This window comes from Triticum urartu, chromosome 1, assembly GCF_003073215.2.
Source record: "Triticum urartu cultivar G1812 chromosome 1, Tu2.1, whole genome shotgun sequence".
Classification (NCBI taxonomy): domain Eukaryota; kingdom Viridiplantae; phylum Streptophyta; class Magnoliopsida; order Poales; family Poaceae; genus Triticum; species Triticum urartu.
In genome coordinates this window covers 558,461,582-558,486,310 of record NC_053022.1, presented here as the reverse complement: position 1 = coordinate 558,486,310, position 24,729 = coordinate 558,461,582, and the positions used below count along the sequence as shown (strand labels likewise).

The following is a 24,729-nucleotide window of genomic DNA, read 5'->3' as shown; positions in this document are numbered from 1 at the left end:
TCAAGGATCTTAGTCTCGCGGATGAAGCCATTGTGGATGGTGGCAAATGCATATCTCTTGGAGCTAGGCCAAGTTCTCACCGTGATTTGGAAGACGGCAAGAACGGGATATATCCCGGTTGTGAGTTTCAATCCTTCTTGGAATTGAAGATGTGGCTCGACAACTACTCGGTTACGCATTATCGTCCACATAAAGTGGCCAACTTGGACGTCAATGTGCGTTACACGGTCAAATGTGAAGTGCCAAGTTGTCCATGGATTGTGCGTGCAAGGCCATGGAAAGGAGGTCCCACTTGGCGCATAGTGAGTTGTCTACCAAATCACATGTGCCGGCACAAGAATGCGGATGGCAAGCTTGTGTACCAACAACACAGACAACTCACGTCCGAGTTCATCGCTTATAGGCTTTCCAACCAAATATCCACACTTCCAACAATGAGCATCAAGAGTGTCATTGACCTTGTGAAAGCCATCTTTCATTACAAGGTGAAGTACGGCAATGCATGGAAGGCAAAGCAAGCCGCATTCAAGATGTTGTATGGCAATTGGGAGGAAGCATACAACCGACTCCCTAGGTTGTTGTTAGCTATGGCCACCACAAACCCAGGCATGGTTCACGTGGTTGAGCCTCATGGGCACCAAACATTGATTCACAACGGGAGGACCGTCCGAGTATTTGACCGTGCATTTTGGGCCTTTGAGCAATGCATGAGGGCTTTTGAGCATTGTCGGCCCGTCATCGCCATTGATGGCACGTTCTTGACCGGACAATACAAGGGCACTTTATTGGTTGCAATAGCAAGTGATGCTAATAACCGGGTGTTGCCTTTGGCTTTCGCTTTGGTTGAGGTGGAGAACAATGATAACTGGGAGTGGTTCTTGCGTCAATTGAGAACAAGGGTATTACCGGCTGAAAGAGAAATTTGTGTCATATCGGATCGCCATCCAGGAATTCTCAATGCGGTGGTGGTTGACATTCCCGGACATAGAAAGTTGCACCATCGATGGTGCATGAGGCACTTTTGTGCAAACTTCTATAGGGCATGTGGTATCAAGGAGTTGGCCGATGATCTTCAAGATTGTTGTCTCGCTTTCACCAACAAGCGGTTTGCCACATTGTTCAATGCATTGCTCAGACACAAGAAACTTGACCCCGGTGGTCATGAATTTCTCACTAAGAACATTGTCGAAAGGAATATGTGGGCACGTGCTTTCGATGAAGATGGCCAGAGGTACGGTCAAATGACAAGCAATATGGCAGAATGCTTCAATAAGGTGCTCAAGGGTGTACGTGCATTACCCGTGACGGCAATAGTTCAATACACATTTGACAAGATGAATGGATACTTTTTGAAGTATTCAATGGAGACGGATAAGCAGATTGCTGGTGAGAACAAGGATAAGCACAAGTACTATTTCCCACCAAAGGTTGAAGAATGGTTGGACTTTCAATCACGAAAGGCAGACTCCCAAGAAGCTGTACTATATGACGACAACGAGTGGAAGTATGAGGTGAAAGAGCCTGGAGGAACCACAAACGATGGCCACCAACACGGAGGCCGCGCTTTCAAGGTCTCCCTAACACGGTGTGATTGCAGCTGCATGAGGCCATCGTTGCTTCATCTCCCATGCTCGCACTTGTTAAATGCAGCCCGTGTTAGGAATGTGGACGTCAATCACCCTCTTACCGTTAAGTGCCAGAAGATGTCAAAAAGGACCAATACCAAGATTGTCTTAGGCGGCAACGGCGGTTCGAAGAATCGTTTCGAAGAGGCTTGGAGGAAGAGCGTCGTCAGAAGGAGAGGATGGAGCGGAAGAAACGAGACGAGGAGAGGGCACGCCAAGCGAAACTTGCTCGTGAGGAGGAGAGGGCAAGAAAGCTTGCAAAGGCTCGCAAGGCGCAAGAGGAGGACTCGGCCCGTGACAAGAAGGGGAAATGGCCTCGCTCTACTCAGTAGGGACTTCGGTTCGATGCACTCGTCGTGAACTTGTGAGGGCATGTAAGATGTTGGTGAACTATTTTCTAGGGCAAGCTGCCATTTGTCATTTGTAATGAATGTGTCGTGAACCATGTCCTAGTTTGAATTGTCTTAAGTTATGAACTCGTCGGCATAAAATTTTCGTTTGTTCAAATTGTTGTGATGATGCAGTCATTGTAAGTATTATGATGTTCCGGTGAAATGAATGTGCTGTCAACTCTGTTTTTGCAGTAAACAACCGTGCAGCGCCCAGAACAAAGGCGCTGCACTGTTCTATGCAGCGCCGAACGGACGGGCGTCACACTGTAAAGTGCAGCGCCTTGCTCTGGGGCGCTGCATTATGACTTGGTAATTTTCGTGGATCGTCAGTGCTCAAAGCCTTCTGTGGCCCTATGGGCAGCCATGGCCAGTGAAGCAGCGCCTATGGGACGGGCCTCACCTAGGCTTTGGGCGCTGCATAGTACAGTGCAGCGCCTGACTGTCAGGCTCTGCAGTGCTGTTAACTGCCAAACTGCAGAAACAGATTCCATTTTGGCAAATACAAATACTGAACAATTCAACTGAACAAAGACAACATCATTTAGGACAAATACTGAACAAAGACAACTAATAATTTGAACATCACATCATTTAGGACAACACAAATACCACAATAGTAAGAGTTCACCAACATATAACATAACCCAACAAGTTCATCAACCTAACGAAACGGCTACAAGAGAGCACTTCCATAGTAACAAACACTAATGCCTTCCGCGCGTGTTCCTGGTGCCACGCTTGCAGGCAATCTTCTTCTTCCTGGATGGATGAGCCTCCTCTTCCTGCACTTCCTCCTCCGCCTCCGCCTCCACCTCATGATCCAAGCTAGCCATCCGCGAGGTCCCTACGACCACCTTTGGGTTGCCTCTGTTGTCAAAGTCGTTGGGTGTGTACCGGCGTCTGGGCTGCCTAGGCTTGAACACATATGGGGACCGAAGTTGAGCGTCCGCCAAAGTCATGTCATCATCAAGCTCATCACCCTATCACACAATCAAACAATATGGTGAAGACCGACGTCGTAATCAAGTGAGAATCACATATAAAGGATTAGTCATACCTCTTGGGTGACCGCACCCTCATCATCCTGATAAGCATATGAGGAACTCACATCGTCCCTCTGATGGTGAGATGAGGGGTCTGATGGTGTACCAGACCTAGAGGCAGATGGTTCATCAATTTCGGGATCACGACAACCGAGAAGATTCGATAACCGCCTTAACTTCCTGGCCTGACGCTGTAACATGAACAAGTGTGGAAGATATGAAACTCCGCAACATAGACTACCTCTCATAGTGAATGTGATTTGTACCTTGAGGAATGCTCATAGTGGACCATCATCATTGCCTTTTCCAACCGGTGTTTCCTCCAGAATAGACTGGCTCTCATCAGCTGCTTTCTTGATCTCGGTGCGCTGCGGATGAGAAAGAATGAACACGTTAGCCATTCAAACATGTGTAATACGGCCAACGGGAAAGTAAAGAAGAAACACTTTACCACATAGTTAATCACCGAAACAGCAGGGACTCCGTGCCCTACCCTGACATCTCTGTTGTACTTCCCCTTTGATAGATCCTCAAAGTTTACGGGTTCTTCAAGAATATCCTCATTATATGCCGGCGGGCATATCTCAACTCGAGTATTTTCAAGAAGCCATCGTATGTAGTTATCAAAAGCAAGTGGACTATGCTCATGAAGCTTGGCGCGTGCACTGCTACGAGCTTCCTCCACACAAAGCTGGAAGCGGGTAACATACGAAGCATGATGCTTGTCCCAGTCCTTTATCTTCCGCTGCCTTCTCCTGTCCAACCTGCATGGTACAAAACCAAACATTAGCAAAATCAAGGAGTGACGATGCTTAGTCAATATGGTTCATGCTATCTTACCTATGAAGTGCTTTGTCCGTATCCACCCATTCCGGCGGGTGAGGCTGGAACAGACCAAACTGACGACACACGCGATGTGGCAAATGAAACTCAACAGCCCAGTTGCATATCAGTGGGCACCGCATACGCCAGAGATCCATATCCTACAAGCACATCGGGTTGATGGTAAACTCCGGGGTGTACCCAAGTCTGTCATCGGCGCCATATGGCTGCCATTCCACCTATGAAATAGGGCAACAATGCAAAATTGGTGAATTTTTTTCAGGCAAACATGAGAAATGACTGAAGTAATGACCTCGTTACCTGCTCAGGCGTAATCGTGTCCAACTCGGCAATGTACTTCTGGTACATGAGATTGACATCGTTCGTCATCTCGGAAACCACATCCCACTTGTAAGCCCAAGTGGGGCACCGTAATTCGTCATCTTCATCTTCATACCAAGGATTAAACCTGACGCTCTTCGGGCGTCCAACAGGCAGACGCTCCCAGCTCCATACAGAAAGTAGAAGCATATTACCACCAATGCCTGCACTATCTGTGATCCTGCAACACGCATCGTCCAGCTGCATATGAAAGAAAAACAATGTTAACTTGACAGCAAGCTTGCATTGCTAATGAAGAAATGAGTTGATCACAAAACAGACCAACTACCTGTCGGTACAAGTAGGCAAGAGTCGCTGAACCCCAGCTCCATTTGCTATCGAAGACGGTCAACGCCTTCAGCCACATCCATGGAGCGTTCTTGCCAGTGGAGTCAGGAAACAAAGTCCTCGACACAACATACCACATGTAGACACGAGCATGTGTCTGGATCACGTCATCAGTGGCATCCGGAGGGCACGTCGCAAAGTGAGTTTGAATCCACGTGAAAGCAGCTCCGGCTGCTTTCCTTTCCTTCTTCTTCTTCTCTTCTCCCTCCTCTACATCAGCCTCAGCCTCGGTAGGATCCATACCGATAAGAGCAATCATCTGCTCGCGCCACCCATCAGAATCGGTGCTCATACAGAGAGGCATCCCGTCGATAGCAAGACCGGTGATCAACGAGACATCCTCGAGCGTCACGGTCATATCCCCAGTCCGAAGATGGAAACTATGCGTCTCAGGCCTCCACCGATCAGCAAGAGCGGACACCAGTGGAGCGTTCAGATTCGGCGTGGACCGGTTGACCAACTGAATCCACGGGAGTAGTCCTGCCTGCTTGATGTACGGTGTGTACCGCTCATCGTAAGGCATGGCAGGACCAGAGACCCCGTGATACCGAATCTTCAAAGGTTCAAGCTTCTGCAAAAAACAAGTAATGACAAATCTTAGGGCATGTAAATTTCAACTTAAGGCAAAATATTTAGATTACTCGTTATTACCATCTCCTTCTCGCGCATCATGTAGGCCCGGTGTTTCGTGTCGTAGACATCGTCGAGAAGCCAAACCATCCTTACAAATTTCAAACAATAAACATATATGAGTTCATCTCAAATATTGGTAAACACTCAACATTTCATATGTGTTCATCTAAACATCTCATATGTATTCATCTACAAGAATCTCAACATCTCCTTCTCACACAATGAATAAATGATTGTAAATTCTCATATATATCTAGTATGTCATATGTGTTCAAGTAAATCAACATCTCATATTTCAAATAAACTCAACATTTAATATATATCTAAAAAAATTCAACATCTCACATATAGCTACAACACTCAACATCTCATAATTATCTACAAAACTAGGCATCTCATATATATCTAAAAAATTTACAATCTAGGTTTCACTAACAAGAATCATATAGTGTGGGGGGGTCAAAGGTTCCACCTAATCTTGGGCAAACAAAGATCCAAACCAAGCAAATCAAAGGTTCCACCTAATCTTGGGCAAATCCCTAAAATTGCAACGCATTTACGGAGGAAAAGAAAGGGAACGGAGGAGTTTACCTAGTAGGAGGGATTGGAGATCGAATCCGGGCCTCAAAACTTCAGATCTGAGAGGGGTGTGGGGGGGATCCGAAGGGAGCGCCGCTGCCGCCGCTCTCTGTAAACAGAGCAACTGCTCAGAGGGGGAAGAACTGCTGGGAGGGGCTGGCCCAATGCGGCTTAATTCAATGTGCAGCGCCCAAGCCATAGGCGCTGCACATTACACAGTGTGGCGCCTATCCCTTGGGCGCTGCACTGCTGTCTGTGGGGCTGCAACCCAACCAGGGCTGCCACGCTGGCAGGAGGTGCGACGCCTAAGGCAGAGGCGCTGCATAGTGGTGTGTGGCGCCTAGCTGTCGGGCGCCACACGAAAGGGTCAGCAGAGTGAAATTTTTTCGAGAGCAGGTCATTTTGTGATTTGATTTCGCCCTGAGGTCAAATATATGATTTGCATGTGTGTTGGATGTATCACATACTCCCTCCGTTCGGAAATACTTGTCCTAGAAATGGTTGTATCTAGACTTGTTTTAGTTCTAGATACAACCATTTCTAAGACAAGTATTTCCGAACGGAGGGAGTACTACGTTACACACTGGGCTAAAATTTCAACGCCACATATATGGGCACCAAGTGAAGATTGTTGGGAAAGCTAGCAAGCTAAGGCCTACAGGTACGTAGTAGCCGAGTCCCATTCATTCTAATGCCTGAATAGGTGTCTCTCATGGTGTAATTTTACATATCGATTCAGCGAGAACTGAACCTTCAAGAACCAAACTCGTGGAACAGTCGTCGCGTTTGTCGCCAAGGGTGAGGATACAAAGCACATGGAGGAGGGACGGAGGGGGAGGGCTCCATGTGATATATGGTGGGCCATGAGCGTCCATGTCCAACGTGGCGGACATCCTTACTCCCCCAAACCTTCCCTTTTTTGACGTCTATTTGCAGACGTCAAAATCCTTTGTTGGTATTGTCCTTCCCCGTATTACTTGCTAGGTTTCATTCATACAATTAAAACGTACCCTCACAAAATCTTGTCTAACAAATATTGCTCAAAGTCACAAAAAACATGCACCTGAATACTAACATATAGGAATAGCAAACTGTAGACATATGGGTTACAACATATCCAAGTGATGTTGTGAAACTAGCAGAGTAAGCCCATGGCAACCACTGATCCTCAGTGACCCGTAGCCGATGGCAATTCCACAAAAAATGGAACATAATTAAAATAGATCATCCATGAATTCGGTGCAGATAACATGCACTTTCTGATTATCCATGTCGTACGACAATGTCATCTTCTCCTTGTTGGTAAGGAAAATCACATTACAATATGGATGAATTGCAAACATCACACAAGAACCATCATGTTTGTGTTGATGCCTTCCAAACAGCTCCAAAACGTTAACATTGTGCTTTAGGGTTCACTTTCCAGTACCATAATCCTCAAGAACCCAAATATAAAGTTGACAATCATGAGAATTATCAGTACCATAATCCTCAAGAACCCAAATATAAAGTTGAAAACCATGAGAATTATCTATCTTCCATGCATACAAGCGTCCTTGAGATTGTCCAACATCTCAACATCTTGGCAAGTCATCAGCTTACTCTGAACATAAGCCCACTGTCTGGTTTCTGATGAGTATATTGCCACTTTTCAAGCATCGTGCACACCAAGGATCTAAAGCGCGAACACCATGAAGTGGTATAGAACAACCATGTGGAATCCTAAGAAAGCGATTGGAATGTTTCGACCTGGATGTCCCGTCAGCACAGTCCATTCCTTGGTCGCAGAATTGCGCACAACATGATTGGGTCTGCTCACGAAAGTCAAGCAAGAACAAAGGAGAAGGCCGCTGCTGACTTGTTGGACAAAAATGTGCTTGTATGTTGTGTGCAAGAATGGGAGAGGGCGGACCTCTACCATTCAAATTACGAAAATGGAGACTCAACGCCATTGATTATTATGTAGAAGAACCTAGACAAAGTGTGTGGCGACCTCTTGCGGATATCCCGGGAGGAGTAGATGTGAGCCAGGGCTTGGACACGCACTTGAATCGACATAGCGACATGTATGGCACTCGCGAAAGGATCTTGACCAGGGCGTCCACGGAGAGGCTTGGCGTGGGCTGCTGCTTCTGCTTCTTCTCCTGTAAATGGTAGAAATGCCTTGCTAAGGTTCCTTGGAAGATGGGGGTAGTCCATGATTGGAAGAAGGTCATGCTCAAAGAAAGAAGAAGAAAAAAAGACTGAAGATGTGTGGAGTAAACCTCGCAAACTACTGGGACAAAATGGCGGGGAGTGGCTCCATCGAATGGTGCGGAGCGTCGTCATCATGGCAGGCGGTCACCAGAGGATGGCCCTCATTATGCAACCATGGTTTTTTCCATCTCCTGGCGGCATCGTCTTCTCCATGGCTCGCCGATCAGTGCCTCGACCTATAAGAAAACCAGATGCATTTTTGTGAAGCGTATAACCCTTTGGTCTAAACGCTCTTATATTAGTTTTTTATGAGGTGCTCTTATATTAGTTTAGAGAGGGAGTACAGATTAACTCGGTTGATATGCCTTGATTTATAAGCTAGCTATATACTCCCTCCGTTCGGAAATACTCATCGGCTTTCCTATAGGGTCAGTTAGTTTCCCCTCTCGTTAGGGTTTCTCTCTCCCCTCGAGCGACGGCGACGCCGGCACCGTAGGGATCTTCTCTCCCCGGCTGTTCACCCCCTTCCGGCGATCGCTGTGGCCCGTGGCCGCGGCGGTGTTCGGGGAGGGCGGGGACTTCCTTGGGACCTACCGCTCGCGGATCCCTACCCTCGAGCAAGCGCATGATGGATTCGACTGCATCTGGATCGTGTACGGCTGCGTTAGATCTGGCTGCGATGATGGAGGAACTTGGCCTGAAAGAAGATGATCTGGTTGATGTCGTGGTGGAAGACACCGAGCTACCGAAGGAAGAGACACGTTGGATGGCTCTGGCTAGGGTTCACACAGAGAAAACATACAGCCAATATTGGTTTTATAGGAATATGAGGGTGGCCTGGGACCTAGCTCAGGAGGTGAAGATTAGACCACTCGAAGATAATCTGTACTCAATGCAATTCTCCTGCCTGGGTGACTGGGAGAGGGTTATGGGGGATGGCCCTTGGAACTTCAAGGGGAAAGCAGTAGTTCTCTCGGAGTACGATGGCTTCACAAAGCCGTCGTCTATAGAGCTCAATAAATTGGACATCTGGATTCAGATCCACGACCTGCCGGATGGCTTCTTCTCTAAGGTCAAAGCTTTGTCGGCGACTGTGGGAGAATTCATATATGCTGAGCCTAGATCCCCAGATTTTGAAGGAAATTTTGCTAGAGTTCGAGTCAGGATCGATGTCACTAAACCCTTGAAGAACGCTGTCTCACTGGTAATAAGGAAGAAGGATTCGATGGAGTGAGTCATCTTTAGAGTTAAATATGAAAGATTGCCGGATTGGTGTGCGGTTTGCGGACATCTAGGCCACCAACACAAAGAGTGCGGGGATGGGGTCCATGCCCCAAAGACGCTGGTCTTCAAAGACATCAAGGCAACGTGGTTTAAAGGCCCCGGCAGTGGACCGGGCGAGAGCAGCAACGCAGGGAGAGGCCGCGGCAGAGGCCGTGGGGGAAGAGGAAGAGGACGTTCGTACAATAGTGCTGATTTGTACGACGAACAGTATCCCGAGGAACGGTTTCAGCGAGATGGAGATGTAGCAATGACGGAGGTGGATCGCAATAGGAAGAGAGGGGCCAATGATCCAAAAACCACGCTCCTAACCTCTTCAGTACAACAGACGAAGCAACTGTTTCTGCCATCACCTGCGGTGCCTCTTAGCCCTCCTCCCAAGCAGGATCTGAAGAGATCGAAGTCATCCTCGTCTAATGAGACAGCTCCAGAGAAGATTACATATTTCACCAAAAACCTTGATGCGCATTTGGCGGGCTCCCATGGGGAGTCTCGCCATGCGCAATGAGTCTACTATGCTGGAACTGTCGCGGAGCAGGCAAACCCGCGATAGTTCAGGAGCTTCGTGATCTCACGAGGCAGTTTGCCCCCTCTGTCTTATGTATATTGGAAACCCGATTAGAGGGAACTAGAGTTGAAAGTTTGGCTGGTACTTTAGGCTTTAATAGAAGTTTTGCTGTAAGCAGTTCTGGTAGAAGTGGTGGTCTAGGAATTTTTTGGAATGAGGAAATAAATCTTGAGATTGTTGGTTACTCGAAGTATCACATTGATGCAATGCTGAATGATCTTGTGGATGTTAAAACAAGGGTCACGTTTGTCTATGGTGAGGCTCAGGTCAATGAGAGATACAAGACATGGGACACTCTTAGGGGAATCGTAGGCACAAACGATATACCCTGGCTTGCCCTTGGAGATTTTAACGAGGTGCTGTATGCACATGAACACGATGGTGTTGGAAACAGAAGTCAAGCGCAAATGGACGCGTTCAGGGACGCTTTGGATACATGTGGATTAACTGATATAGGTTACGTCGGAAGTGGATGGACCTTTGAAAAGAAAGTGTCTGGGGGGACTTACACTCGAGTGCGACTTGACAGGGGAGTAGCTAATCCCGCTTGGTCGCTTGCTTTTCCGTCTGCTGTACTTGAACACAAAACTGCAGCAACTAGCGATCATCTACCTATTTACGTGCAGTACGTGCATGAGGAGCCATGCAGACGGGCCCCCAAATCATTTAAATATGAGCTTGCATGGGAGCGTGACCCGGGTCTAACACCATTGGTAGAGAATGCCTGGACTAGTGGACAAACGGAGTCAGTCCAGGAAATAAGCGACAAGCTGAGGTCGCTTTCAACAGACCTGGCCACATGGGACAGACAGCAGTTTGGGAATGTGCGGCGTGAGATCCGAAGCATGCAGAAGGAATTACAGGATTTGCGCGCGATCCCAAATCACTCCGGTCCAAATCATCTGGAAATTAAAATAGTTGACAGGTTGACAGAACTTTATCACAGGGAGGAAATATTATGGCGTCAGCGTGCTCGAATAGAGTGGCTCCAACATGGTGATAAGAATACATATTTCTTCCACCTAAGGGCGAGCCGACGCAGGAGGAAGAACCAAATAAAATCCCTTCAACTACCTTCTGGACAGATGACCGACAACTTAACGGAGATGGAAAATTTGACCAATGATTTTTACCAGCAGCTCTATACTTCTGAAGGGGTTCAGGACATGGACCAGGTACTAGAGACTGTTCCGGTGAAAGTGACACAAGCAATGAATGATATGCTAAATGCCCCATATAGTCAGAAAGAGGTTAAAACAGCACCTTTTCAAATGTACCCAGTGAAAGCGCCCGGCCCAGATGGTTACCCTGCACATTTTTTTCCAGCATCATTGGGATATTTGTTGTGAGGATGTTACAAGGGCAGTTCTGAGGATTGTTGACGGTACTGAATCAGCGGAGTGTATTAATGATACGGTTCTTGTGCTCATCCCGAAGGTAAAAAAACCCCACACTCCTCTCTCAGTTCCGCCCTATCAGCCTTTGTAATGTGCTGTATAAGATTGCCTCGAAAGTTATATCTAACAAATTAAAGTTAGTCCTTCCTGATATCATCTCAGAGGAGTAGTCAGCATTTGTTCCTGGAAGGTTCATAACCGATAACATCATAACAGCCTATGAGTGTCTTCATTTTATGAAGAGGAATAAGGCCAAGAAACATCAATCCTGTTCTCTAAAGCTTGATATGATGAAAGCATACGATAGAGTGGAATGGGACTACCTACAGGCAATAATGCTTAAACTGGGCTTCTCTGAAAGATGGGTCCAAATAGTGATGAGCCTGGTGACAACGGTGAGATTTTCAGTTTTGTTTAATGGAAAGAAATTGCAACAATTCATACCTTCCACAGGGATCAGACAAGGGGACCCAATATGTCCATACTTGTTCTTGTTAGCAGCAGAGGGCCTGTCGTGCCTTCTAAAATCAAAAAGTGAGTCATCCAACTTGCATGGCCTACAGGTAGCACCTACGGCGCCACCGGTAAACCATCTACTATTCGCTGATGACAGCCTGCTGTTTTTCAAGGCAAACGGTGCTGGAGCCAATGAGGTGTACCATGTTCTGAACACTTATTGTCAGGCAACGGGGCAACGTATCAACTATGCTAAATCTTCTATATATTTCAGCAAGGGAGTTCCAGACTCTATCAGACAGGAAATCAAGGAGACTCTGAACGTCCCCAACGAAACACTAAACGAGAAGTACTTGGGGATGTCGTCTGATGTTGGCAACTCTAAGAACGGTTCTTTCAAGTATTTGAAGGATCGGCTCTGGGGAAAGGTGCAGGGATGGATTGAGCGCACGATGTCTACTGCGGGCAAAGAAGTTCTAGTTAAATCTGTAGCACAATCAGTTCCAGTGTTTTCGATGTCTTGTTTCAAGCTACCTCGGGGCCTCTGTGAGCATCTAAACAAGCTGATAAGAAAGTTTTGGTGGGGGAGCAAAGAAGGGAAGAGAAAGCCCCATTGGGTTTCATGGAAAGCAATGACCCAACCTAAGGGAATGGGGGGCCTAGGTTTCAAGGATTTCGAATTATTTAACCTTGCAATGCTCGCGAAACAAGCTTGGCGCCTGCTGCAAACTCCTGAGTCTCTTAGCGCCCGAGTGCTCAAGAGCGTATACTATCCACACACAGATATCCTGCAGGCTCAGCTGGGTAACCACCCAAGCCAGATTTGGCGGGCAATCATTGAAGGGAGAGACATCTTGAAACAAGGTCTGGTTCGGCGGATTGGAAACGGAGAAACCACGGAAATCTGGAACCATAATTGGCTCCCCAAAGAAGAGTCTATTAGGCCATATGGCTGCCGCGTTCCCAACCCGCCAACGAGAGTTTCAGAGATTATCACGAGCGCGACGGCATCATGGGGCAGACAGCTGATCCAAACCACCTTTTTGCCAATGGACGCTCAAGTGATTCTTGGAATCCCACTATGTACAAGAAATATAGATGACTTCTGGGCTTGGCACTATGAGAAACACGGATCTTTCTCAGTCAAGTCGGCGTATAAAATGCTGGTGGCCACAAGGGCAAGACGGGAAGCATGGCTAGAAGGAGTTGCAGGCCCATCTAACGCCATGGCAGAGGAAAAATCATGGAAAACGCTGTGGAAGACCGAGGTCCCAGGGAAAATTCGAATGTTCTTATGGAGGCTCTCAAAACAGTCGCTTCCAACAAACGATGTTAGAGCACATCGTCATATGTCCGACTCCAGTCTTTATGGCATCTGTGGGGTACGCGATTCATGGCGTCACTCCCTCTTAGAGTGCACAACATCAAGAAGTGTTTGGACATTGGCTAATATGGAGGTCACGCAAAAAATCACATCAAATAATGAGCCCAATGCCAAACAGTGGCTCTTCACGCTGATGGAGATGCTAACTCATGAAGAATTTGTTGACATGGCCGTGACACTTTGGGCAATATGGCATGCTCGACGGAAGGCAATACATGAAGCTATTTTTCAGAGTCCCCAAGTGACCCACAGCTTCATAGAGAGGTATCTGAAGGATCTGTCCTTGATCAATATTAAACCGAACACTCCAGCTAGGAATGGCACATCTCTCCAAACAAACACAAGGCCAAAAAAACCACCGGCTGGACATTGCAAGATCCATGTGGATGGGGGAGTGCAAGGAAGAAGAGGAGGATCAGCAGCTGCAGTCTGCAGAGATTCGGAAGGGAACTTCTTGGGCAGCTCGGCCCTAGTCCTTGAGGGTTTAACTGATCCGGCCACTCTTGAAGCTATTGCATGTCGCGAAGCTCTAGCACTTGCTGAAGATCTACACATACAACATTTTGTTGTAGCATCCGATTGCAAGCAAGTCATCTCAGATATTCGGAGAGGCGGCAGAGGTGCCTACGGGGCGATCGTCAGCGAGATTATTAGTCATTCGAATTCCCTAAATTGTATTTTTTTTCCTTTGAGTGTCGTGCTGTGAACTATGAAGCACATGGTCTAGCTAAATTTGCTTTCTCTAGAGGTCCGGGGCGTCATGTTTGGTTTGGCACCCCGCACGGTTTGGCACCCCGCACGACCTGAGACGTATCCCACTTCATGTGGCATTTGATGAATAAATAAGGTTTTTACCCCTCAAAAAAAAATATTAATCTAGGAGCTGATGACTGTGAGCGTGTAAAACAGCTTGCAGCACCAAAGTCTAAGGTGAGAACATTCTGGGATACTTGTTGGCACCCAGTATTAGCTAGTTTTCGAAGCAATTAACATTAACAAGATTAAAAGGGCCCATGGTAGATCCATTAACAGCACTCCTCCTCCTGCCAAGAGCAAACCTCCTTCAAAATGGAATTGATCTCCCCTGTTTTACGCCCTTGGATATTGAATTCAGCTCAGTGACGGCCGATGCAGCCCGCGCCCTGCCTGTAAACCGTGCCGTCCCAGAGTCGCTGCTTGAAATATCATCTAAACGCTTTTTTCGGGATATTATCATCTAAACGTTTTCTGAAATGCCAGCGTTTACATTGTCGTGCCTCATTACACCGCGGACAGGGGCGCTAGCAATAATGCAACATCTCATTCAGTCCTCTCTTTTCGAGACACTTATGGATTTCGAAATCCCACGACAAGCTCATAAGATGTATCATTACACGGCAGACAGCAACACTGGTTTCGTGTTAATTGCAAATCGTAACATATAATCTAGTATCAAATTAATCACCGTCATGTTCCGGATTAACACAACGGCACCAGCTGCTAGCTCCCCTAACAAAAGTAAGCACAGATTCTGCCCAAAAAAGATTTGGAGTGATGTGTGAGGTCAACCGACAGTTTTCAGCATGGCCCGACGATAAACCTATTGTAAATAAGGATGTACTCCCTCCGTTCCTTCCTTTTTACTCCACATATAACATTTTTGTCTAGTCAAACTCTACAAACTTTGACCAAATTTGTATAAAAAAAAATTAACATCTACAATATCAAATATACATAATATGAAACTACATTCCATAATTAATCTAAAGATATTTATTTGGCATTGTACATGTTGATACTTTTTTTCCTATAATTTTTAGTCAAACTAGAGATACTTTGATTTCAGACAAAAATTATATGTAGACTAAAAAGAAACCAAGGGAGTATCAGTGTATCACACAGTATACACATATGAGCACCAAGTGAAAATTGTTGGGAAAGATATAGTAAGCTAAAGGTAGTAACTTTCTGACAGGCTGTGAAAATTGTTGGGAAAGATATAGTAAGCTAAAGGTAGTAACTGAACAGGTGCCTGTCATGCTGCAATTTCACAGATCGATTCAGCAAGAACTGAACCTTCAACCAATACAGCCGTGATAGGGAAACCACCCTTATCTTTACACTGATGCAGCAAATATTTCTAGTTATTGAGAGTTTACAGAATCTGGTTATGTGGGTCCTACTTTCTGACAGTCATTCGCCTGAGGGTTTACATATGTTCTACTGTACACTTGGAGCACTTGGCATGGGAAATACTCCGGTGCCTGGCATCCTGTAATCCCATCCTATGGCAGCTAATCAAAAGCGAGGCTATACAATTGATTCTACTTATTACAAAGAGTTTACAGAATCTGGTTCTTGGTCCTCATTTCGGACAGTCAATGCACCATGTTCATTCCGATGTGGTCATTATTATAAAAAGAACATTGTCATGCTCAGCTCTCTAGTAGAGAGCAGGACCCTACAGCAACATAAAGCAACCTAGAACTTTTAACAGTCTAGTCAGGATTCATGTAGGAGAATGATGAACTATATTAAAAACGCAGTGGGGAAGCATAAGTAAAAAACAATGGATGGTGAAGTTGTACCCGTATTACCCCAGTCTTACAACAAACATAGTAGTATCAGTAAGTGCTTCCCCACAAAATTTTAGCTGCCCAATTTTCTGAACAGCACCAATGGAAGTCCATGCGGGTTACACAAACTAATATTTCTTCACCCTACCTGTATATGCTGCAGTATAGAAAAGATAATCCACAGATAATATCCTCAACTCTTTCAAAGGCATAGAAACAGAGCTACCACCTATGGATAACAAGCTATAGATTGAAGATATTCACTTGCATAAATAAGTGTTAGTAAAGAAATGAAAGTGCAAGCAATGCCAAACATCAATAATGTACTCTCAGCATCTTATATTACCCCACATCAACAGCTAATGAGTGGCCACAATAATTAGTACTCCCTCTGTTCACTTTTGTAAGACGTTTAAGACAGCTGAAATTGAACCGTTTTGGGTGTTGTCTTAAATGCCTAAAACGTCTTACAAAAGTGAATGGAGGGAGTACTACATGACAGCTAATAGATTAAATGACTAGGTTCATTCATACAATGACTCATTAACCTTACAAATTCTTGGCTAATAAACATTATTCAAAGCAACAAAGACATGCACCTGAATACCAACAAATAGGAATACCACACTGTTGCCATGAAATTAGGAGTAGGTCCATAGCAACCACTAATTTTCACAAAAGGTGTTGTCCCATGCTGAGCACGTGATGCTGCACTCATATTCAATGCCCAGCTGATTGCAATTCTGCAAAACAGGGAGTATAAGGCAGACCCATCATGCCTTCAGTGCAGATAACACTCACTTTCTGACTATCCAAGTCGTATGACACTGTCATCTCCTTCTTGTCGGTAAGGAAAATCACATTACAATCTGGATGAAATGCAAACATCTCATAATATTGACCATCTTTGCGACAATGCCTTCCAAACAGTTCCAAAACATTGACAGTATGCTTCAGGGCCCACTTTCCAGTACCATAATCCTCAAGAACCCAAATATAGACTTGGCAACCATAATGATAACCCATCTGCCATGCATACAAGCGTCCTTGAGACTGCCCAGTGTTAAAAATAACAGTTTTTTTTGGCAATGGCATTGGAACCTCCCTCCAAACTTTGCCCTCCGCGTCAACAGTGACCATTGTATTATAGTTATAACGGGTAGACAAATGCATAGTGCCATTCAAGAAGACACGTATGCGTCTACTAAGATCCATGAGAGATTCGGATGCCCACTTAGTCTGCACATAAGTCCACTGTCCAGTTTCTGACGAGTAGATCGCCATTTCTCCAGAAAGAACACCAACATTGTGAGGGGTTGCAAACACCACAAAGCGGGATGGAACAGCGGCTTCGAAGCCCAAGTAAACACTTGGTGTGACGTCGTGGCTGCCCTCTTGATCCTGACCCAAAAATACCACAGGAGGTAGCACAATCCACTCTTGTGTGGCAGGATTGCACACAACATAATCACCTTCGCTTGGTAAACACGAATTCCAGCAGTTGCAGAGGAGAAGACTGCCGCAGACTTGTTCGACATGAACATTTTTGTAGCTGTGGCGCAAGAAAGGGAGAGATGGGTCGAGAGGCGGACCTCTCCCTTTCAAGTTGCAGAATCTGAGAGCATCGCCTTCATCATGGTAGAAGAAGCCGGAGAGAGTCTGCGGCGACCTCTTGCGGATGTCAGGGGCGGAGCAGAGGGCGAGCCACGGCTTGGACACGCACTTGAAGCGGCAGAGCGAACTGTAGGGCACCCGCGAAAGGATCTCGACGAGGGCGCCCTCGGGAACGTTCGGCATGGGCTGCTGCTCCTGCTCCAGATTCTCCTGTGCAACGGCTGGTTCAGATTCCTGATTCCTTTTCTTGGATCCAAGATTGGTGGGAGGTCTCGTTAGAAAAAAAAAGGAGATCGAAGAGGCGTGGAGCAAACCTCGGAAGCTACCGGAGGAACGTCGGAGAGCGGCGGCGTAGAATGGGGCGGGGCGTCCTCGTCGCGGCGGACGGTCGCCGGTGGGTGGCTCTGCACCGTGCTGCCATGCTCGCCTTCTCCTTCTCCTTCTCCACCTCCTGGCGGCATCGCCTCCTGCCCGGCCCGCGGATCCGTGCCTCGAGGCAGTCGATTCGACGGTCGCGACGCCGGCCGCCGCTGCTCGCTGATCTGGGGCTAGGGCTCGGAGTGGGGAATGGGGAATGGGGCGGCGGCTGTGGCTTGGGAGCGTGAGTGACAGGGGAGTGGACCGTGAGAGTCTGTACTCGGGCTCTAGGATTAGTGTGGGCTCTAGAAACGGCCCAATGGATCCTCATAGCTTCTCAGCCCTCTCAACTCCCCTGCCTTTTTGTTTCTCAAAAAAAAAAAAAACTCCCCTGCCTTTTTTTGCCTCAAAAAAAAACACCCCTGTTTTTTTTTGGAAAGGGTGTAAAAGAGCTTTGCATCAGCAGAATGTATATAGGAGCGATTTTGTATGTGCTGGTACTACATAGATTATGAATTTTATCAGTCTTCGAAGCAATTAGTAAGACGCTACTACTAACATGGATCATTGCTAGATTAATTAACAATACTTGTGTCCCCACGAAGAACTTGCGTAGTGAATTAACAATACGTTTGATTTGCATGTTAATATCGTGATGGCCTTTTTCAGTAATTTTAATATTCTTGCAAATTTTTAAGGGGGGTGTACCAAAGCACCTGTATTTTTTTCTTGGAAATCAAATCGTATTCAAAAGAAAATTGAGGAGAACAAATCGTATTCAATTAAGACGCAACCGATATAGCCCGCAACCTTCTTTCAGCAGCAGCTGAAAAACTTGATCAAATTCATATGGTGTTGCAAGTTTGCTCGAGTTCACCCACTCCCCCTTTCCAAACTTTACTCTTTGATTAGTTATTGCGATCATGTCGCACACCCAGTGGTCTTATATCAAACAGGTATGGTGGAACATACCAAAAACCGTTATGGATGCTACCATCGAAGGACCAAGCGAAAGTGAGATTGGAATCCATCTAGCAATATATGACAAACTACCTCCGCAAGCTGCTGAATACTCTGGTTGGCCCTGTTGGCATGAAAACGCCACCACCGGCACTACCTACTACTACCTATGTAACTTCTATAGGATGCTTTTAGAGTCTATTGCTCAATGGACAAGCTGGAGATCTCAGAGTTCAAGCAGCAAAGGTTTGACTCGCCGGATCGAGACATACCGGCCTCCACACTTCGTTGCCCAGACTGGAGGTGACGCCTTCCAAACAGTCAAAACTCTCAGACCTTGTCCGAACTCTCAAGCTCCCTTCCTAGTTTGACATGCTAATCATCTCACCTGCATGCAATTATTACGAGGCATGCTTCTTGTTATCTAGCTGAGCAGTATTGCCTTCTTTGAATTATTATGCTAGTGAAACATGATAATCAATCTAACCAGCTTCCTTGACACTTTTGTTTTCTGAAATACTAGCAGCTATACAGTAGGACGCAACATCTCATCCAGTCCTTGCATTCTGAGACACTTGTGGATTCTCTTCTCCTTTTGTCCGAATGGTGGACAACAACATTAGCATGATTTGAATTGCACATCACACCACATAACCAACACAACTGTTTGGAGGCAAAATGTTCAACGTCACACACCAAGTGAAGGTTTCAGTATAGAGCAACAACTGTTGGATCTATCACATACTCCCTCCGTTCCTAAATATAAGTCATTTTAGAGATTTCAATATGAACTACATACGAAGCAAAATGAGTGAATCTACACTCTAAAATATGTCTATATACATCTGTATGTAGATCGTATTTAAATATCTAAAAAGACTTATATTTAGAAACAGAGAGATTAGTACACACTAGGCTAAAATTTCAACACCACATATAGAGCACCAGGTGAAGATTGCTGGGGAAGCTGGTAAGCTAAAGCCTAAAGGTAGTAACTGAATCCCATCATAATGCTAGAATAGGTGCCTATCATGTTGTAATTTCACAATCGGTTCAGCGGGAACTGAACCTTCAATTTACCAAAGCCGTGATTGAAAAACCACCCTTATCTCTAGATTCCCGCGACAAATATTTCTACTTACTGAGAATTTCTAGAATCCGATTTTATGGGTCCTAGTTTCCGACAGTCAATGTGTCATGTTCTAGTGTACACTTGCAGGACTTGGCATAGAAATTAGCATATGATGGAGCACCTACTGACCTGCTAGAACAGGGGCTGACATGTTGTAATCCCATCCCTGCCTGATGGCAGCTAAACAAAAGTTAGGGGAATGCACCATGTTCTACTTACAAAAAGTTTACACAATGTTTGGGATCCTCATTACAGTCAATGTACCATGTTCTAGTGTACAACAGACACACAAGCGCAAGGAACACAGGTCTTGCTGGGGGAGCAGCACAACAATCCCCTAAAACAACCTCATGCCTGATTTAATCGAATAATCTGGTTTTTGGTTGCTATGTTTATCTACTAGCTGGTGACTGAAAGTGTGTAAAAGAGATTGCAGCACCGAAGTCTACACTGAGTTGGTTCCATATAACATTCTCAGTTTCCACTTGTTCTTTTGTGAGAGAAGACAGAGCTTTATTGATCACATAATATCGGAACACAAAGATTTCCGAATGCACTCCAGATCATAACTTGAAACAAAAGCGGAGCTAGGAACAACATAGGACCTAGCTAAAATGTGCGCCGCTTCATTGAGAGAATGACTAACGTGACAAAAGGCCACTGAAGAGAAGCCAGCCGCCATCCATCTGATGTCCGCCACCACAGAGCCGACGACGGATCCATCCTTTACTAGCAGACCTTCGTTGTAGCGAGCATCGTTACGTGCCTCCCATATATGCCAGCAGCCAACAGCCAGAAAGTCACACAGCCAATGTTTCGCAGAGGTGCATCCCTGACTATTCAGGCAAATACAAAAAACTATTTGACCTTCCGCCACACCTCACGAGCAAACTGGCAAAAAAGAAGTGTGTGCTCGATGCTTTCCTCTCTTCCACTTGTTGGCACCCAGCTTTAGCTAGCTTTCCAAGCAAATAACAAGGTTAAAATGACCTATTCTAGATCAACTGACAGCACTCCTCTTCCAAATGGAATCGATCTCCCCTGTTTTCGCCCTTGGAAATCGAATTCAGCTCAGACTCTGCGGATGCAACCCACGCCCTGCCTGCAAACCGCGCTATCCTGGAGTCACTGCTTGAAATATCATCTTAACGCTTTTGGGTGAGATAATTATCCTTGGCGAAACGTGGTGAGCATTCTGAAATACACTAGCAGTTACAATGGCGCATCTCATTACACGGTAGATAGGAACACCAGCAACCACGCAGCATCTCACTCAGTCCCCTCCCTCTTTTTTTAAACGTTGCCTCATATATTAATAATTAATTAAAAAGAGAGTAGAGTAATGCGTTACAGGACCCCAGCACAAAGTGAATCACTCTCCCGCTACAATTGTTCCCAATTTTTTTTTGCACCCGTGGCGATCCAAAGCTTGGCCTCCATTCGTCTCTTTATGAGACACTTACGGATTTCAAAATGCCACGACATGGCAGGCTCATCACATATGGCATTCAGGCAGCATTCAGACTTATGCTCACAAGAGTCTTGGCAGGCTCATCATTAGGTGGCAGGCTGCAACACTAGAGCATATGACTCATCACATTAATCACTAGTAACAAATGTCAGCACATGTTATCCCCAAAAGAGTTTTGAAAGTAAGGTGTGAGATCTTGGCATGGGAAATATATAGCATCTGCTGTAACACCTGCCAGGACAAGTGCCTGGCATCCTGTAATCCCATCATATAGCAGCTAAACAAAAGTCAAGGGAGAATGCCAACAAATATTTCTACTTACAAGAGTTTACACAGAATCTGGTTTGGCGTCCTTATTTCGGACAGTCAATGCACCATGTTCTGGTGTACAACACTTGGAATTGGAAATAACATCACATCTGCGATGAGTAGCAAATCTGTTGTCATGACAATTATATATAAAAAAACGCCGTCCTGCTCAGGTTCTCATATAGAGCAGGACTCTAAACAAAAAGTAGGCCAGAACTTTAACACTCTAGTCAGGATTCATGCATGAGAATGATGAACTAAGTCAAAACAAGAATTGAAAATGCACTGGTAGAGTATAAGTACTTTAGTGATGAATGGTGAACTAGTACATATATTACCCCAGTCTCTCTTACTACAAACATATCAATGAGTGAACCATGTTATCATTTTCCTCTCATAAAGTCCTCCCTCCTGTGCCAAACAAAGAATATGCAAAAATTATGATTTTGAGTTTTGTTTAGCTTCCAAATTCTGAACACCATCAATCGAAAGCCATGCGGGCTACACAAAAGAAAACCAATATTTCTTCACCCTTACCTCCATATGCTGCAATATTGAACATTTATTCCACAGATAACCATCTATTCTCAGCTCATACAAAGACACAGAAACAGAGCTAACTTTGATGGATAACAACCTGTACACTGAAGACATTTACTTGCATAAACAAGTGGAAATAAAAACGTGAAAATGCAAATGATATCAAAGATAGATAATACACTCCCATTGTCTTATATTACCCTACATCAAGAGCTAACGAGTGGCCACAATAATTATTATTACATGACAGCAAATAGATTAACTGACAAGGTTCATTCATAATCTAAGCAGTACCCTTATAGTGACTTTGCTGACAAATATTGTTCAAAGCCACAAAAGATATGCACCCAAACACCAACAGAAAGGTATACAAAACTGTAGACATATGAGTTCGAAAATATATCTAAGCAATGGCATGAAACGAGAAGAGTATGCCCCATAGCAACCACTGACCCTTTAGTGACCAGCTGATGACAATTCCTCAAAACAGGGAATATAAGGCACACCATATATGCCTTCAGTGCTGATAACATGCACTTTCTGATTATCCATGTCATACGACAATGTCATGTTCTTGTCGGTAAGGAAAATAATATCACAATCTGGATGAACTGCAAACATCTGATAGAATTCATCATCTTTGCGAGAATGCCTTCCAAACAGCTCCAGAACTTTAACAGTGTGCTTTAGGGTCCACTTTCCAGTAACATAATCCTCAAGAACCCAAATATGGAGTTGGCAATCATGGAGATGATCTATGTGCCAGAGATACAACTGTCCCTGAGACCGCCCAATGTAAACATCAGAGCTCATGTCATCAGTATCAGAGTCCATGTCATTAACATCAGAGCTAATGTAATCTGGCATTTGAATCTCCCTCCAAACTTTCCCCTCAACGTTGACTGTGAATATTGATTTACAAAGGGTAATCAAATGCATGGTGCCATTGAGGAAGACACGTGCGGATCTAGCGTGATCCACATAATCTACGGAAGCCCACTTACTCTGCATGTAAGTCCAGTGTCCAGTTTTTGATGAGTAGATACCCACTTCTTCAGAATCATAATCAACATTGCTAGGGGTTGCAAACACCGCAAAGTGGGACGGAACAGCAGCGTCGAAACCTAAGTGAACGAACGGTGTGACTTTCAACGGGTAGCTCCACACTTTATCATGACTTGGAAATACTACAGGAGGCAGCACAATCCACTCTTTAGTTGCAGGATTGCAGACAACATAATCCCTTTCTTCTTCCAAATACGAATTCCAGCAGCTGCAGAGGAGAAGACCGTCGCAGAATTGTTCTATATAAAAGTGTTGGTAGCTATTCCGCAAGAAAGCGAAGCGAGAGATGGGTCGACGACAGGCAAACGTCTCCCAGACAAATTGCGGAAATTGAGCCGTCTGTGTTGGTAGTAGAAGAAGCCGGAGAGGGTCTGTGGCGACCTCTTGAGGATGTTCCGGGCGGAGCAGAGGGCGAGCCACGGCTTGGACACGCACTTGAAGCGGCAGAGGGACCTGTAGGGCACTCGCGAAAGGATCTCCACGAGGGCGCCCTCGGGGAGGCTCGGCACCTGCTCCTGCTTCTGCTTCTTCTCCTGTAAAGGACATAAACGGCTTGTTCGGGTTCCCGATTCCTTTTCTTGGATCGAAGATGAGGGCTCAGTCAGAGAGATTGGAAGATGGCGCTGTTAAATAAAAGGAAGACTGAAGCAGCGTGAGCGAATCTCGGTACCTACCGGAGGATTGTCGGGGAGCGGCGGCGAAGAATGGGGCGGGGCGTCCTCGTCGCGGCGGACGGTCGCCACTGGGTGGCTCTGCACCGTGCTGCCATGCCTGCCTCCTTCTCCTCCTCCTCCTGGCGGCATCGCCTCCTCCCCGCCTCGCGGATCAGTGCCTCGAGGCAGCCGAGTGGACGGCTGCGACGCCGGCTGCCGCTGCTCGCCGGGGGGATGGGGCGGCGGCTGATTTGGGAACTCCGTGATAACGGGCTCTGGGAGACTACACGCCGGCTCAATCAAGAATTCAGGGCTGCTTGAAGAATGAAGCAAGCCGTCAGCGCTAACCAAGCCTGCCTCCAACTCCTGGCCTCATCGATGATTCCACCATGAATTTGTGAAACGGAGCTAGCCACTACCAAAAACAACCTCCTCCGAACGGAATCTCTTTTCCATTCAGACGCACCTGATGCAGCACGCAACCTTCTTTCAACCTTCGATCGAGTTCACATCCACTCCCCCTTTCCAAGCTTTACTCTTTCTTTACTTGTCGCCAAACCATATAACACATGCATGTCAGCTCTTAATTAAGCCTCCAACATCGACCGACCAACTGACAGTCATCGATATATATATATAGGGTCTGTCTAGGGCTCATCTAGATGTGACATAACAAAGTCACATCTAAGTGTGATGTTAGCACCACCTCACTGTTTATTTGTTTGATTTTGATTTGACAAAGCTCAAAACAAACAAACCAGCTAGCCCGCATCTCCGCCTGGTTGGGCCGGCCAATATGTCCAACCGCTCGTACATTTAGTAGGCCACCGACTAGCACAAAGCTAGCGATTAGTGCTAAAAAGATGAAGCTAGTGATCCAAATAATTGTGTAACGATCAGAATTTCTTTTTGAGGAAAAGCTAGCGATCAAATGTATCAGTGAAAATAAAGTAGCGCTACCACTGATT

The 24,729-nt window shown here is 45.8% G+C and overlaps 4 protein-coding genes across 5 annotated transcripts; all 4 read right to left on the bottom strand.

Annotated features, from left to right (window-relative positions):
* Positions 1–2,343: 2,343 nt before the first annotated feature.
* LOC125533142 lies at positions 2,344–4,035 on the bottom strand. The gene is made up of 5 exons (XM_048696899.1): positions 3,901–4,035; positions 3,327–3,824; positions 3,075–3,171; positions 2,729–2,997; positions 2,344–2,584 (listed from the first exon to the last, which is right to left on the bottom strand). The coding sequence occupies exons 1-5, from the start codon at positions 4,023–4,025 to the stop codon at positions 2,344–2,346; spliced, it is 1,230 nt and encodes a 409-aa protein (XP_048552856.1). The 5' UTR covers positions 4,026–4,035.
* Positions 4,036–4,043: 8 nt separating this feature from the next.
* Positions 4,044–5,980, bottom strand: LOC125533141 (protein MAIN-LIKE 2-like). The gene is made up of 5 exons (XM_048696898.1): positions 5,836–5,980; positions 5,263–5,332; positions 4,553–5,182; positions 4,204–4,464; positions 4,044–4,121 (listed from the first exon to the last, which is right to left on the bottom strand). The coding sequence occupies exons 2-5, from the start codon at positions 5,329–5,331 to the stop codon at positions 4,044–4,046; spliced, it is 1,038 nt and encodes a 345-aa protein (XP_048552855.1). The 5' UTR covers position 5,332; positions 5,836–5,980.
* A 9,995-nt stretch (positions 5,981–15,975) lies between these two features.
* LOC125529712 (F-box protein At5g49610-like) lies at positions 15,976–17,893 on the bottom strand. Of its 2 annotated transcripts, none has more exons than XM_048694147.1 (2): positions 17,589–17,893; positions 15,976–17,481 (listed from the first exon to the last, which is right to left on the bottom strand). In XM_048694147.1, the coding sequence occupies exons 1-2, from the start codon at positions 17,733–17,735 to the stop codon at positions 16,381–16,383; spliced, it is 1,248 nt and encodes a 415-aa protein (XP_048550104.1). In that variant the 5' UTR covers positions 17,736–17,893; the 3' UTR covers positions 15,976–16,380. The 2 variants fall into 2 exon arrangements, with proteins under 2 accessions (XP_048550104.1, XP_048550096.1); XM_048694139.1 differs by having other exon boundaries at positions 15,976–17,484; positions 17,589–17,891.
* A 4,295-nt stretch (positions 17,894–22,188) lies between these two features.
* On the bottom strand, positions 22,189–24,302 carry LOC125539412. The gene is made up of 2 exons (XM_048702859.1): positions 23,783–24,302; positions 22,189–23,685 (listed from the first exon to the last, which is right to left on the bottom strand). Exons 1-2 carry the CDS (start codon positions 23,875–23,877, stop codon positions 22,500–22,502), a joined length of 1,281 nt encoding a protein of 426 aa, XP_048558816.1. The 5' UTR covers positions 23,878–24,302; the 3' UTR covers positions 22,189–22,499.
* Positions 24,303–24,729: the final 427 nt, after the last annotated feature.

What these genes read in the sequence shown, in the direction of transcription:
- LOC125533142 (XM_048696899.1), bottom strand. Translation starts at nt 4,025, where the DNA reads ATGCGGTGCCCACTGATATGCAACTGGGCTGTTGAGTTTCATTTGCCA. An exon ending in ACGGACAAAGCACTTCATAG is followed by an intron (nt 3,825 to 3,900) that starts GTAAGATAGCAT and finishes TGTACCATGCAG; the next exon opens with GTTGGACAGGAGAAGGCAGC. An exon ending in CACTATGAGCATTCCTCAAG is followed by an intron (nt 3,172 to 3,326) that starts GTACAAATCACA and finishes ATCTGCCTCTAG; the next exon opens with GTCTGGTACACCATCAGACC.
- LOC125529712 (XM_048694139.1), bottom strand. Translation starts at nt 17,735, where the DNA reads ATGCCGCCAGGAGGTGGAGAAGGAGAAGGAGAAGGCGAGCATGGCAGC. An exon ending in TTCCTCCGGTAGCTTCCGAG is followed by an intron (nt 17,485 to 17,588) that starts GTTTGCTCCACG and finishes GCCGTTGCACAG; the next exon opens with GAGAATCTGGAGCAGGAGCA.
- LOC125533141 (XM_048696898.1), bottom strand. Translation starts at nt 5,331, where the DNA reads ATGGTTTGGCTTCTCGACGATGTCTACGACACGAAACACCGGGCCTAC. An exon ending in TGATGCGCGAGAAGGAGATG is followed by an intron (nt 5,183 to 5,262) that starts GTAATAACGAGT and finishes TGTTTTTTGCAG; the next exon opens with AAGCTTGAACCTTTGAAGAT. An exon ending in ACACGATTACGCCTGAGCAG is followed by an intron (nt 4,122 to 4,203) that starts GTAACGAGGTCA and finishes CCTATTTCATAG; the next exon opens with GTGGAATGGCAGCCATATGG.
- LOC125539412 (XM_048702859.1), bottom strand. Translation starts at nt 23,877, where the DNA reads ATGGCAGCACGGTGCAGAGCCACCCAGTGGCGACCGTCCGCCGCGACG. An exon ending in CGCTCCCCGACAATCCTCCG is followed by an intron (nt 23,686 to 23,782) that starts GTAGGTACCGAG and finishes CTTCGATCCAAG; the next exon opens with AAAAGGAATCGGGAACCCGA.